The 15,285-nt window shown below is 38.2% G+C and overlaps 2 protein-coding genes across 2 annotated transcripts; one reads left to right on the top strand and one right to left on the bottom strand.

Annotated features, from left to right (window-relative positions):
- Positions 1–201: 201 nt before the first annotated feature.
- On the top strand, positions 202–1,398 carry LOC109241877 (protein BNI4-like). The gene has a single exon (XM_019408700.1). The coding sequence runs from the start codon at positions 389–391 to the stop codon at positions 1,106–1,108; it is 720 nt and encodes a 239-aa protein (XP_019264245.1). The 5' UTR covers positions 202–388; the 3' UTR covers positions 1,109–1,398.
- A 101-nt stretch (positions 1,399–1,499) lies between these two features.
- Positions 1,500–7,628, bottom strand: LOC109241876 (probable LRR receptor-like serine/threonine-protein kinase At1g67720). The gene is made up of 9 exons (XM_019408699.1): positions 7,316–7,628; positions 6,545–7,091; positions 5,203–5,657; positions 4,786–4,921; positions 4,544–4,615; positions 4,397–4,465; positions 4,036–4,107; positions 2,053–2,124; positions 1,500–1,956 (listed from the first exon to the last, which is right to left on the bottom strand). Exons 1-9 carry the CDS (start codon positions 7,392–7,394, stop codon positions 1,914–1,916), a joined length of 1,545 nt encoding a protein of 514 aa, XP_019264244.1. The 5' UTR covers positions 7,395–7,628; the 3' UTR covers positions 1,500–1,913.
- Positions 7,629–15,285: the final 7,657 nt, after the last annotated feature.

Below are 15,285 nucleotides of genomic sequence, written 5' to 3'. Positions count from 1 at the left end.
TTTCTAGGAGTTAAAAAACAAAAGTAAGAAATATCAAAGTATCACTTTATTGTCCTATGTATTGCTGATTATTTGAATCCATTATTTGACAGTAAGATACCATGGTAGAAAAGCTTTTGTCTTTAGTTCCAAAGGTGTCCATGTGCTGTTCCCATATTCTAATACATAACCTTACTTCATTTGTTTCTACTTCTCCAGACCACTTGGTTTAAATATTCTCACCCTCCTTTAACATTTACTACTAGCAAATAACAAATACAACAGCACACAAATGTCATTACTTCTATATTTCCTCCCCTTATAAAGTATACAAACTTAGGTTCTTACCTTTATCCAACTACATTTCCTCAGTCTCTATCTCTCCCCTTTGTTTCTTGGTAAAACTAACATGGTTTCCTTAGAAGTTGCCTCTAGATCCGATGAGCCAACTTCTAGTCCCCGAATTTCCTTCTCTTCAGAATTTCTTGATGAGAAAAACTTCATATCCATTACTCCAAATGCACAAACAGAGAAAGAACGAAAAGATCAGCAAGAGAGAGCGCGTAGTGCAGCAGATTTTGAATTCTTTTCAAGCAAGTTAACCAGCGAAAAGATGATCACAGCGGACGAGCTGTTCTTCGAGGGTAAGTTACGTCCTTATTGGCAAATGCATTATGCTGAAAAGCTAAACAAGATTAGTTTAAAAACTGAACATGCCGAGGAAGAAATATTGAAAGAAACTGAGGTGAAGAGCAAGGAAGAAAGTAGGCCTATAAATTGGTTCATTGATGAGGATCCATCACCTAGGCCACCAAAATGCACTGTTTTATGGAAAGAGTTATTGAGATTGAAGCAAAAGAGAGCTTCTTCATTATCACCGTCTTCTTCTACTTCTTCCTCCTCTTCTTCGAGTTCTATTGCTGATATTTCTGTAGCAGAACATGAAAAAAGCAAAGGTCAAGGAATCAAAGAGAAGAATGTGAAGAGAATTAAGAAAGGATTGGAGAGAAGTCGATCAGCAACTTTAAGAGTTAGACCTGTGATTCATATGCCACTTTGCACTCAGGGGAAAAACACAGCACTGCCGCCTATGTTTTCCCTTAAGAAAGGAAAAACACTCGAGAGGTGAAAACAACTTGCCATTGTTGGTCATTGTGTAGAGATGTTCTTTAATGGTTTTTTTTTTTTTTTCAATTCGTTTTGGTTTCGATGCTTATTTTCATTTCTTTCATCGCCTGCATTTTAGCTTACATGTTTCATCGTAGGATCTGATGAATTACCATGTTGATGTGTTCATTTCTTGTAATGTATGAGAAACTAATTCCATCTAGTTTCAAGAGTTATTGTAATCTGACATTTCTAGCTTCCATTTTCAGACTAAAAAATATTGAACCAACTAGGCATATGCCTCTTGAATTTCTTTTGGAGTTGTGGATGTTTACTTTCTACATTCCGTAGTTTTTAGGCACATTTCTCCATTTAATGTTTCATTGTAGAGGGAAAGGAAGAAAGTAATTCACTTTACAATCAACTGAAAAACAATCATATAGCATCACTTTCATAATAAATAGTAAGAGTTACAAACATGTTTATACAATTGAGTTTCAGTACGTATGAATCAAAGGCAAACTTTTTGAGTTACAGAAAGAGAAAAATACAGAAGAATGACTGAAAACCTCAAAGACTGTACATACAGCTATGGACACAAAAAATTACAGCAAAATTCCATTTTACTAGACTATTTGGCTAGACAATGTGCTGGCAACCAATTTGAATAATTGGTGTTGGTGAGTGTATTCCGGAGTTCCAATAAATGAACTTTCAAGATTTTTTTTTTCCAAAGCTTCAAGATAGCAAAAGAGGTTCTGAAATCTAATGCCGAAAACTGAATATTTTATACTTGTCAATGTCCAAAGGAGCAAGGACAACCTCCTTCATTTAGGGGGTTGTGACAAGAATGGATTCCCAGGGGTGGTCCTACAAAGAAAGCAACCGAACAATTTTATTAATAGTGAACAAAAGTAAAAAGCAAAAGCAATGAAAAAAAATATTGCAATTGCAATGCACGAGTACCTGAGGTTCAGCTTTGGATTTCCAAGAAGGCTGCTTGGTACATTGCCAGTCAAATTATTGTTCTGCAAGAAGCTGCAGCAAATAATACTGTTATTTAAAAAAACTCAACATAGACAGTGTTAGTCTAAGCATAAAATAAGATGAGTATATATAACATCAAGCAAGTTCCTCCATTTTTTCCTTTTGCAGGACATCAACTTACACATTATAACATCATTTGCATCTCTTGACAAAATGATATTTCATGGAATTTCTTTTTCCCGTAAAATAATGTAGGGTGGAAATTTAAGGGAAATATTGTGTGAAATAACGCCAATAACAGATGAACTATAAATGATGCTTTAGGATCAACATGAACGTGCATGATTTCCAGGTGTACACTGATATTCAACTGACCTGACAATATGTATAATATTTCGGGGAAAAAAAGAAGAAGATATATTTCAGAAACACATGCAAACCAATCCATCTATCTTTTATTTCTCTTTAAATTAGCATTTGGTATCACAAAAATTATCTCTATTGTGGTCGCTTAGAAAGGGAAAAAAAAAACGAAAAACAGAATTAGGATGTACCTTATGAAATGAAATTCTAGGAGCAAAGTTATATATCGAAAGCAGTCAACGATGCTCAAGATAACGACTTAGAAAGACAGATTTTCAAATGTTATTAGCTTTTATGAGCTCTGATCAAATGAATACTTTGTAGTGGAATATTTATAAAATGGGTGTTATCTCGTGGGCTGTAATGGTGATTTTGCCTGATAGAGATCCAGTTGGTAAGTGACCAAGAAATTTCTGAGCCATGTACAACTGTAGTAACCTTAGCTCTTTGCTTTCTTTGTTTGAGAAATATTATTCACCCTAAACAACTTCACCACTTGCATCCCGAAACTAGAACTATCATAGGTTAAGCTCTGTGATCCTGTTTCTCTTGTACCTCATAAATTTTGCAGTAGTCCAAATATTAGAACTAGGGGGGAGACAAATACAGTAAAGGTCAATAAACATGTTTATCATGTACTTCATGTGTTTGGATAGTGGTCCAATATTGGTTTTATTACTTCTCAAAAATTCTCCAATTTAATAGGAGAAACGGTGTGATCATCCAGAAAGTATTCAAAGTGCGGACCCACAATCTTTATCAAGAATTTACAAGCAAGTAGGGTCAGAATACTTTTAGAATAACCAAGAATATATATATTGACAATTTTAGCAACTACCAGGAAGCGGTGGAAAACTTTGCTAGACTTCAGCATTAGGATTCTGAACGGCTTTATATTAGTCTCCCAGATTCTCAAACCCTGAAACACAAGGACACAAATTTCTAGTGGATCCGATTATGTGACTAGGATTTCCTACTCCTTTCTCAAAGTTTTGACATATTTTCAAGCAATACCTTTTTGCTTGTTATTCCTTTGAGTTCTCTCCTTTTCCAACTTGAGCAATTGATCTATAAAATTATAGAATGTGCAAGTGGAAAGCTCATCTCACACATGAGATCGATGAAAACCTCAATTTGACAGTTGGACTCTCATATTAAAGAGATCTATGGCTGCTCTATCATCCATCAATTTAAATATCTGACACAAATTTTCCTAAAACCTGCTCCAACGTCTTGAAAATGCTCTCTTTACCATGAGAAAACCACTTAACAGACACTATTATAGGTACTTAATTAAGAGTTTAGCTGCATAACCACATCTACCAGTCTGTGGGTCCAGCAATCCTAATTCCCTCGCTTAGCATAAGTCAAATGGTGCTGTGTCCCCCCATCACCCACTTTCCCCGGCTGAGAGAATATCTAACAAATCCTATGAGAGGTGGTTATAGAAACAGTACTTATACTAGCACCGTAGGGCTACTATACTTGAGAAAAACTTTAGTGCTGCATATCAGTAATTGATATCTGTGCAAACACAGAGAGACCAAAATCCACAACGTATTATACTCATTTTGTTTAATTATGTAAAGCCAAACTTACATTTCATTAAGGCTCTTAATGTTTCCAAGAGATGGCGGAATTTCCCCACTAAGCTGATTGTCTTCCAAATGCCTGAAACAAAAGACAAGAGTAAAGAGTATTAGGAATAGATAGATTTAAAGTTAGGCAAGGTTGAAGTAGCTTGCATGCTTTTTGGCGCCAATTACCACGTCCACAAAGTTGAGCATCTACATTTAAGCAAAGTCTTGAAAGCCATGGTAAAACACAAAAGTGTAAGTGGTATCAAGAACTACAAGATCAAGAGTTTATTTTTTGACTTTTTCATAAAAGCTTGGGCTGTACTGAACAAAGTGCATTATTGCAAAGCAATTAGGAAGAAGAACTACAGAAACTAACTTACAAAATCTCCAGGTTACTCAATGAGCTCAGATCTGGTATAGATCCCGTTAAACTATTATTCCCGAGCCATCTGTGTTAAATAAGAGACTTAAGAAATTTATTTGCAGCTGTTAATCTATCAGCAGATAAGAACTTTATATTCACGTACATGCCACTCAATGCTGTCAATCTGGAAATGCTAGGTGAAATTGTGCCGGAAAGACCCATGCTCGTTAGGTTTCTGCAGACGATAGAACACAAGGAACACAAGTTAGTAGATATAATCACATGCACAACCATAATTTGGCTTGGGGTAAGGTAAACTACTCTCTTTTTTCCCTTTCTTTCTTTTCTTTTGGCAGGGGAGGGGAGGAGTTTGAGGCTCATGGAGTAAGAGACATCTGAACTCACAAAGTAATTACACGAATTCGTGGTCCTCCAGCACATGTAACTCCAGTCCATGGGTATTGAGGGGGTAAACACGGATCACCATTCCAATCAGGGGGAGGATTCTTGAAACTCTCCTTCAATCTTTCCAGAGCAATCACTGCAGAAGAAATATATTGCACTAGTGTCATAAGAGATAACTAATCTACAGAAAAAGAAGTAAAATTGATCTGGACTGAAAGGAGTTAGCCTTTGATCATCAGATTACAAGTTAAATCAAGTTCTTTGGCGGGCCACAAATCAAATATTTGAAACACAGTTAATAGCTATTTCACCACGGAGACTGGTCCAAAAGTGATTACTTGGAGACTAACAATCCTAGAAGACAGCTCATACTGTCCAAGTAATAGGTTTATATTCAACACAGGCAAAGCAGATTACCGTCTCGAGTATGAGTTTTTCCACCGAGGGGAAGCACTTCAAAAACCTCTCCTGCATTAATCAACGGGCCAATTCTTGATCCAACCAGAGGAGTCAATGTTATCTTCGTATTACCACTCAGAGGCCACTGATTTGCAAACACGACCATACCAGCTGGAGAAACATTAAGGTTGGGATAAAACAATATGTCATTTATGCTTATGTTGAATGCTCTTCCGGAAAATGAATCTTGATCTTCAGCAAAATAAAGAGCTATGTAATATGTTGCATTTGGGAGAGGTGCTGGAGGCCATAATAACTCCATAGGTTCAACCTGACTGATTGTGAACCGTGTCTGAAATACTTTTGCAGGGGGGTGATTCCAGATAGTAGAAACAGCAACACGACTGACACTTTCTGCAGGAGAATGTTGTCCATAGGGCTCCCAGTAACGATCAAACTCATCATCAGGATATCTGGCAGGTGAAAATGCTTGCAGTTATGATAAGCATAACCAAAAGAAACTAGTAATTAAAGAGACTCGAGTCTATTCATAGTTGGACAGTTTATCAACTATATATGTTAAGAGGCAACTTTTCTTGCTTTAGTTATACTTGGAAACAATTTTCGGGAATGTGCCACGAAATTATTCCAACAAAGACTGTTATCTGTTAGAGAAATAACCATGCCAAGGCATTTTTCTATCTTCGCTGCAATAAATTTAGGAGAGACAAGGGAAAGGATAGATTCTTTGTAGTCTGAAGCCTGTTTCAAATGAATACTAAGAATGAAGACCCAAAGACTCAAAGGTTTTCAATTCACATTTTGATCAAACAAAGATAAGAATATGGATTTCTACAAGAACCTTTTTGACATCTATAATTTGGGTGAATAGTGGAATAGAATAAGACTTGCTTCCAGATTTTTCCTGGGATTGTCTTAGTTGATTTCGTACTTTCTTTCTCTTTTTCTGCATGATAATTAGTTTCACAAGCCAACAGATGGATTCCTTGAAGAAGAAAAAAAAAAAAGCAACTTTTTGGCACCTTAATATCTAAAGGAGTTAGTCAGACTAATCAAACCAAATTACAGCAGATTTAAATGTTTCTATGTTAAAAGTTAAAACTTAGAACTTCTAAAATCTTAAATTTCAGGAGAAAGTGATGGTCAATAGGGCTTGAAATACAAATATTGTTAACCATTTTAACACCAATGGGATTCAGGTTTACATAAATTGCAACTTGCAAGTATTTGAATTGCATTGTTGGTGACATCTCGGAATTCAGGTATCATTATTGAAGCTTATTACCAACTAAATTAAAGCAAAAACAGTTTTTAGTCAAAGCTAACGACTTTAGGTTACCTGATAATTGATCCATTGTTCCCAAAGCTGCTCCTTGCAATCAAAGTCAAAGCATAAGTGGTAAAATCAGTAGAATTATACAAAGAATCAGACACTAAAACAAGCTCCAAAGCAGATATAAAAGGGTCCGAATCGGTTAAACTATTAGCAGCCAAACAAACACTCATAGTCTTTCCTATAGCCATGAAAACCCCTTCATAATAAGAAGACATTCCATGCCAATAATCCTCAGTTGTATTCACTGGACTCCAAAATGTTCCATCCACAATTTGATCAAACACAGGAGGATTCAACTTCCCATTAACCCCACCATAAAAATACGTTGTCCTAACCAAATATTTCCCTCCACGATAAACAGGAACCTCATAGCAGAATTTCTTGAAAACATTGTTCTGTAGGGGGAATATACGGACAGTTGACAGTGTGGAATCAAGAACTTGTACTGTAACGCTCTTTGGTATTCCTGCTGATATGAAACCAGTATCTGACACCCATTTTTGTTCATTAAACACAGAATCAACTGAAGCACCACAATCAATCAGAACACCTGAAACCAACAAAAGAAACAAGAGAAGTTGAAATCTTGAAATAAAGTTGCAAATTTTTGACAAAAAATAAATTTCTGCACTAAAGCACCATAATCAATCAGAAACAGCATACAAAACAATAAAGTTGAAATCTTGAACTAAAGTTGATTTTTTTTGTTTTAGAATTTCACCAAATAGATCAAATTTGTCAAAGGCAAATGATGAAATAGGTAAAAGGGTTTACCTCTTAGGGATTGAGAAAGACAAGGGAAGAAAAAAAGGGAAAGAAAGAAGAAAAGGAAAGAGGAAGAGAAGGAGGACATGGTTAATGATTATGGTTGAAGAAAGAAAGAGTCATTTTTTAGACAATAGAGAAAAGGGTAAGGGGAGTTGAGAAGTTGAATGAGTCGTGGAGTGAGTCAAGCAAGAAAAGAATAGAAATGAGGAGAAAGAGAGAGGTGAAGTTGGTGAAGAGGAAAGAATCAAAGTAGAATGCCATTTTCGGCTATTGTTTTTTGGGTGAAGGGACGCGGGAAGGAACCAGGTCAGCCTGCTTCACTTTGCTGCCATTTGCGGGTTAGGTAATTTCCTTCTTTTTTTTTTTTGGTTTTGTTTCTCAATTAAAAGAGATTAAAAAAAAAATATGATGTGATCAAGCAACTTATAGAGTTTTAGAATTCAAAACATGGTCGGGTTTGGGTATTTTAGTATTGAACCGTTTGACATGGATAAAAAAACCAGGTGGCAACATTTAACTCGGTATTCATTACACCTGAGATTTATGTATACACAAGCGCTATATTTTTTGCACTAGTTTCAACTTTTGTGTTAAAGTGGAACATAAGAAATAGAGTTGGAGGGCCAAAATAGAACATATAAAATGGAGTTGGAGGGCCAAAATGAAATAAGGTAGAGATAGAGTGCCAAAATAAAAAATGATGCCAAATCGAATGGGTTATATATGTATTTGGCCATCTTTTTGCCAATGAAAATGAATGAACAAAAAGTAATTCATTATCTCAAAAAACGTTAAACTCTACATTTTAAAATTTAATTCTTCCTAGTCCAATTCTTGATTCGAGTTAATTGGACGCACGATGAGGCCACAAAAGCTTTTGTTTCCGCTTCTTTTTCATTCTTTTTTCTCATGTAACAAGTCAAGGCTTTGAAATATTTTTATAAAAAATTGTCAAGGAACCTAGACCACCTCGCACATCCGGTTGCCTATGCAACGTGTGATCTTTTGGTATGAGGAATTGTTGGTGTCTTGGCCTTTATGGTGGAAGAACACAACCATAATTGTCGTTTTCTCTGATGAATTTCATACTCGTAGCTAGAAGCGAACAGTAAATACATAGGAACATTGCAAATGTTGAGAAAATTAAAAGAAGGCAAGTGCTGAAGTTCGATTTTTGAAACTGGTTACTTGCATAGAGTTTCTGAATTGCTTCTTCGTTTGACTGAAGGATCAAGAAAATCTCAATGATTATATATAGATTGAGCATCAACAATTCAACGTTGTAACACAAATTCTACACATCGCTTTGAGATCGTGAACTTTAAAATCCTTAGATATATATGTAATATGAAAACTTAAACTAATAAATGAATTTAAGTGGTATGTTTAAACACAACAATTCTGATTCTTGATGCACGGTGAAGATATTCAATTTTTTAAACTAGTAACTGAAGTCAATTACGTGAAAATATCTCGCCTCATGATATTTGAACCGAACTGGAAAATCGCACCAAATCGAAAGTCAAAACGAATCGATAAAAAAACCCGATTAGGCTTGGTTTTGTTTAATTTAGTATTGAGTAAAAAAAAAATCGAACCAAACTTATATAATAAAAAAATTTCTACTTTTAAAATCTTATCTATAATTTTTTTTTAAAATTGTTTAGAAATATTTGCCATCATCCCATGGGATGTAATAATAGAACTATAAAGTGCATTCATTTTGTGACGACCGATAGGTCGTTTCGAGTACTAGCCCTTATTACCGTGTTTCGAGGCCTCTATTAGCTTCATTTGATATTTCTTGGATTGCGTGCATGGTCTGTGTCGCTTAAGCTTTTATATGAAATTTTGATAAAAATAAAAATCTTGACTAAAAATGAGGCTAGAGTTGACCACAAATAATATTTTGGATAAACGACCCTCGGATCGGTATTTTGGGCATTCTGGTAGGTCTGTATTGTTATTTTGGACTTGGGTGTATGCCCGAAATTGAATTCGGAAGTTCCTAGTTGATTTGACTTGTTTTGCCTCAAATTAGCAATTTGAATGTTTGGAAACCTAAGTTTGACCGTATGTTGATGTTATGGTTATCGGGTTCAGATTTTAATTTTTGGAATTTGGAATAGGTCCGTTTTGAGATTTAACATCAAATTCATGAGAATCTAAGAGAAAGTTTGGGAATTTTTGTCTATGTTTTGTAAAATAAAAATTTTGGGATTGAGAGACGAATTGGACTCGGATTTTGAAATAAAATACATATATGGACTTGTGAGGTTATGGGTACTCAAGGTCTACTCTTGGACCCAGATATTGACCGGGCGAGCTCGGGGTTAACTTTTTCCAATTTTACTAAAGATCGAATCTTTTTCCACTCGTGGTTAGTTTCTAAAGCTTATATTGAATTATTTGAACTATACTTGGCCAGATTTGACTGGTTTGGAGGCTAATTCTAAAGGAAAGGCTGTGGTCGAGTGTTGATTTGATTATGGAAAGAGATAACTGTTGTGTCTAACGTTGGCTTGAGGGAATTACGACTTGTTGGACTATTTGCTATACTAATTATGTGGGGAAACAATGTATATGCGAGGTGACGAGTGTATATGCGTCGTCATGGGATCCAAGCATGCGGGATTTGGCTATTTACTTCCATATCTTCTTTTACTCTATGTTATCTCTTGTTACATGATTTAATTGCTATAGGTTCTTACTTGTTATCCATATCTTACTTGTTATTTGTTGTTTATCTATTACTTGTTTTGATTGTATATTAATCACCCAATATATGTTCACTTGCTATATGTTTCTAATTGTATTAATTGTATATTTCCATTATCTCATGTTCTACTTGCTTTTATCGTTCTTATATTACTTGAAGTACTTTATTTTGTTATTCTGTTCATGTGCACCATCAAGCTATTTGATACTATTATTTTGCCAGGGTTTGGGATTTCGAAGTATTAGTTATTCTCTGTTTATTTGGTAGTTCCTTATTGTTTCGTATGTTTCATCTCTCCTTTGTATTGGTATTTTGTAAATATTGGTGTTGAGTTCTTTAAGTAAATTTGAAATTGTTGGAATCGGATTGCACATCGCAACAATATTGAAATGAATTGATATGGTGGAATCGGGTTGCACGCCGCAAAGATATTGAAATGATATGATATGAAGAGATAAAAGAATATGATATGAACAGATGATGATATGGTGGGATCAGGTTGCGCGCCGCCACGGATATGATGTGTTGTAAGTTGTTTGTTGATGTAGAGATTGTTCTCGGTATTGTGATATAAGATTTGAAAATATGTTATTTTGGGGCCCTCTAGTAGTTGGCCTACGAGTCCGGCTATTTGAGTTTACTGTTTTATTTCTATTCCAGTTTCTGTTATTATTGTTTCGTGCAGGTTTATTGTGAGTGTCTTGTCATAGTATTGTCACTACTTCGTCGAGGTTAGGCTGGGCACTTACACATTACATGGGGCCACATAGTCATCGCATAATCCCCTTGGAATTTTGCGAGGGGCAGTTCTACGCTGCATTATGCGACCGCAGAACAGGTATGCGGACCGCATTTCTGTCGCATACCCAGATAGTGTGTTCAGGTTTTGGGACCATTTTTGCGGTCCATTTTGCGGGCCGCATGTCTGGTATGCGATTGCATATGCGATCGCAGATCATGTCAGGGCTCCTATTTTCTAACTTTTAAAACCCGACCCCATTCCATTAAAAACACCCCGTTAGACCATTTTTCTATCATTTCACTATATATAGAGTGAGAGGGGAAGCTCTAGAGAGGGAGAGAGTGATCTTCATCAAGTCCCCACTCAACCCTTGCCCCAAATCCTTGAAGATTGTCAAGTGAAATTGCTAGGTCTTCACCCTAAAAGGTAAGAACTTGTACCCTCATCTATAATTTCGAAATTTCTAATTAATTAAGTGATTAGCAAGTGGGTTCATGGGTATAAGGGCTGATAATCTTGCATGCATGAAAGATAACGGGGTATGGGGAGGTTGTTAATCAAAAGGATCGCAATTGTGGTATAAGATAACAAAAATCCCTCACAAAAGGGTCCTAGAATCACTGTGCACACTTAGTGCTTGGTAATATGCTCAAATGAGCTAGAATCCTAATCATGTCTCTAATTCTTGGTTCAATTTGCAATTCGTATAAAATAGATTGAAGTACTAAGAGTCCCGGAATTTATTATAAAGACTTAAGGAAAGCTCTATTGAGGTATGTATGGCTAAAACCCCCTCCTCTTAGAAATTGATCTTCCATGGTGGCCGTGCAAATGTTGTAAGTTCGAAACTTGATTGATGGAGTACTTGTACGTTAAATAAATTGATGTTGTAAAAATGGTCGTGGAAGGTACTTCTTCATGTGTTTAATGTGTTACTCCCATTGAATTAAGGATGTGTGGTGAATGGAACATGAGCTATGTGCTAAATGCCTAAATGTCAAGTCAAGGTTGCATTGTGATTGATATGCCGAACTAGATAAATTCCTCTCTATGCTTATAACCTAAACTGCTTTTGTATGTGCCTATGGTCTTAAGTGGTAAAGTAAATGTTGAAATTGGGAATAATGTGAAATGTGAGTTATGGGATGTGGTAATTGTGGCCCCAAATGCCGATGAAATAATACATGTGTAACCAAAGATGGGGAGTGAGAATGAAATAATGGTAACGTCTGGGGGAGACGGCTTAGACGATCGGGCCGTGATCAGACGCCATGTTATGCACACGTGGTGGTAATGTATCGATGATTGAAACTGGAAAGTGAAAATGAAATAATGGTAACGTCTCGGGGCGACGGCTTAGCCGATCGGGCCGTGATCGGACTCCGCTCAAGGAAGCGGTGGTAATGTGGATAATGATGCAACACTATGGGATGCCCTAATCTAAAATCTCAGAAACTTTGTGAAAATTATGTGAACCTCTTATATTGTTGATGTGGTGCTTATTTGAAACTTTGTTGTCTTTATGATTTCCTCTTTACTCTTGTATGGTTGTTCTTTCTAACAGGATGGTGTTTAGTTATACATACTAGTACTATTCCATGGTACTAACGCCCCTTTTGATGGGGGTGCTACATTTTTAAATGAATGTAGGTGGCCCATAGCGGATAGTGCCGATCGCGCGTAGCGGAGCATCCTCCTCTCAAAGTCTTGGTGAGCCCCTTTCTCCTTCCAGGGGTTATGTTGTACACCTTTTGTTATAGATATCCACTTTTGAGGTATAGCCGGGGCCTTGTTGCCGGCGTTGTTATCATTGTCTTTTGTATCCTTAGAGGCTCCGTAGACGTTTGTGTGGGTTATGTACGGGCGTTGGATGGGTCCGTGAACTATGTTGTAGTTATAAACTCTTGCTTTATTCTAAACTATAACTGTATGAAATCTTGGAGATCTAACTACAGTTTAAGGTTGTGTTATAAAATCTACTATCAAGGTTGAATGTACAACCCCTCTTATTGTCTAATTAAAAGGAAATCGGATCCCTTAAATCACATTGAGTTGGGTAGAAAGTGATTGATAAGGCTTGCTCAGTTGGGTTCACTCGATTGGGCGCCGGTCGCGCCTCCCGAGGTTGGGGCGTGACAGGGGCACAACAAGGCACTGCACATCACCGTGCAATGCGAAGATTATTTTATCACCAGAATCCTGATCGATGGAGGTTCCAATCTTAACATATGTCCGCCGGTAACACTCAAGAAGTTGGGTAAAGGGCTGCACGAGATAAAAGACGGAGCAATCAATGTGAAAGCCTTCGATGGTTCTCAGAGGTCCACCATTGGTGATATTATTCTATGCTTGCAGATGGGGCCAACCTGGTTCGATGTTGATTTCCAGGTAATAGATGTACCAGCATCCTACAACTTGCTGCTAGGACGACCATGGATTCATGCTGCTGGGGCCGTAATATCAACGCTGCATCAGGCAGTAAAGTTCGAATGGAATCAACAGGAAGTGATCATTCACGGCGACGGTAGCAACCCTATATACAGTCGCCAGACCATTCCGGCAATCGAGGGAAGAAGGAAGCTGGGTGGAGAAACTTACCACCACATTGAGCGGGTCAATGTTGTCGACAAAGACAAATGGTGGGATAACAAAATCGAGAGTATGCTGAACTGGAGTGGGTATGAACACGGCAAAGGGCTCTGCAAGAATCTCCAAGGAATCTCTAAGCCCATAAAACTCAAGAAATAGGGCACTACCTTCGGTTTGGGATATGATTACACCGGTTCTTTTTGAAGTAGATTCGAAGTAATGGCCTATGATTTTGTAGCGACGTTCGGGCGTCCCCGAGTCGCGTTAGTTTGGCTGGTGCAGCCGTATGACCGTAGTCATTTATGTTTTGCCGGAGCCATTTTTTTATCCTGAGTATAGTAGTTTAGGAGTCTATATCGAGGGTATGCCTTTTTAGGGGTCTTACAAATTCGATATATATCCTGAACTTCGAGATTGATTTTATGCCTGTAATAAGGTCTTACAAAACTTTTCATGCCTTTTGAGGACTTACAGTTTTTTGCTGATACTTGATGTAAGTATGATTCATGCCTTGCTTGAAGGTCTTACAGTCCGTGTTGTTGCTTTGTACAAGTTTTACAAGACCGAGTCTGCCCGTTCGGGGTCTTATAGCCTCGGGTTTATTGCTGAATTGTGATTGGCGATAGTCTCCGAGTCATCGAGTTCGTTTTGGCTTGAGAGACGTTACTCGTGAGCTCGGGATTGCCTCATTGAGGGCTTACGACTTTGGAGATTCCGACCTTGAGGTTGTGCGTATGCGGGGTTCTTCGGCGTCAATCTCCAGTATTCGGGATGCTTCCTTTTTGGAGATAGTTAATGATTTTCGTGCTGCCCCGCTGAGGGCTTATTAGTCTGGAGTTTCGACCCCGAGGTCATGCGGGTGCCGAATTATCGACGCCAGTCTCCGAGTATTCGGGACGTTTTCTGATGGAGAAATCTTTCTGGCAAAAAATGCCGGGTTTTCCTTGGGGCATGAATCGTGTTGGCAAAAAGCATTCTTTGATTATTTGACACTAGTACATGTGCCTCCGCCATCGGGGTGCGGTAGTAAAGACACGATTCATTTGACTGTTTGGTCCGGAACAACATTTTCTCATCGGGATCCTACTTGGCATCTCTTGGCTTTTCTAAGCAGACAACCTTCCGAAAGGGCGTCCATCGGTGCTCGTGGTTGATAGAAAAAGAAGCCTCGAGGACCTGTTGGATTCCCTTCAGGTAGCATATAGGTGTTGCCTCGTTAAAAACCTTGCCGGCAAAACCCTCTTCGGGACAAAAAGCTCGGTCGAAGGAAAAGAGTGCAACGGATGTCTTTAAAACCTAAGGGTCTTCGGGTTGGGCGTGCGTATTTGACAGCTTTGATCGAGGGCCTGTATAAAAGGATTAGTATGAAATATAAACTGAAAAGGGAGATGGTTATACCATATCGCGGGATGGATTTGGCGACGTTCCGAGGTCTGGTATGCCCCTGTTGTTCGCGGCGAGGACTCAGTACGGTCCTCCGCTGTGTCCAATCGGGCTTAGCCGAAGATGTAGTTTGATTGTCCTTAGGCTCTCTCGATAGTGGAGATATTGGTGCCGGTGCAGCGCCGTGCACTGCGAACATTTCCCTTACCGTGTGTTGCTCCCTGTGGACGGTTTTAATCCCGTCTTTTGTTGGGAATTTCATTATCTGGTGGAGGGTGGACGGTACCGCTCTCATGCAGTGTATCCACGGTCGCCCGAACAAGGCGTTGTACCTCATGTCTCCTTCGTTGACATGGAATTTGACGTCTTGAGTCGCGCCGACCACGCTGACGGGAGAGTATTCTCTCCCTTTGTTGTCTCGCTTTCTATGTTAAATCCGTTGAGGACCCGAGTGGCGGGCACGATTTGGTCTAGTAGTCCGAGCTGCTCTACTACCTTCGACCTGATAATGTTGGTCGAGCTACCTGGGTCCACGAGTACATG

Source organism: Nicotiana attenuata, unplaced genomic scaffold, assembly GCF_001879085.1.
Source record: "Nicotiana attenuata strain UT unplaced genomic scaffold, NIATTr2, whole genome shotgun sequence".
Lineage (NCBI taxonomy): Eukaryota > Viridiplantae > Streptophyta > Magnoliopsida > Solanales > Solanaceae > Nicotiana > Nicotiana attenuata.
This window is presented reverse-complemented; position numbering and strand designations above follow the sequence as displayed.

Coding starts and splice junctions, on each gene's coding strand:
- LOC109241877 (XM_019408700.1), top strand. CDS start 389: ATGGTTTCCTTAGAAGTTGCCTCTAGATCCGATGAGCCAACTTCTAGT.
- LOC109241876 (XM_019408699.1), bottom strand. CDS start 7,394: ATGTCCTCCTTCTCTTCCTCTTTCCTTTTCTTCTTTCTTTCCCTTTTT. Junction 4,922..5,202: donor AAAAACTCATACTCGAGACG/GTAATCTGCTTT, acceptor TTTCTTCTGCAG/TGATTGCTCTGGAAAGATTG. Junction 4,466..4,543: donor TTGACAGCATTGAGTGGCAT/GTACGTGAATAT, acceptor TATTTAACACAG/ATGGCTCGGGAATAATAGTT.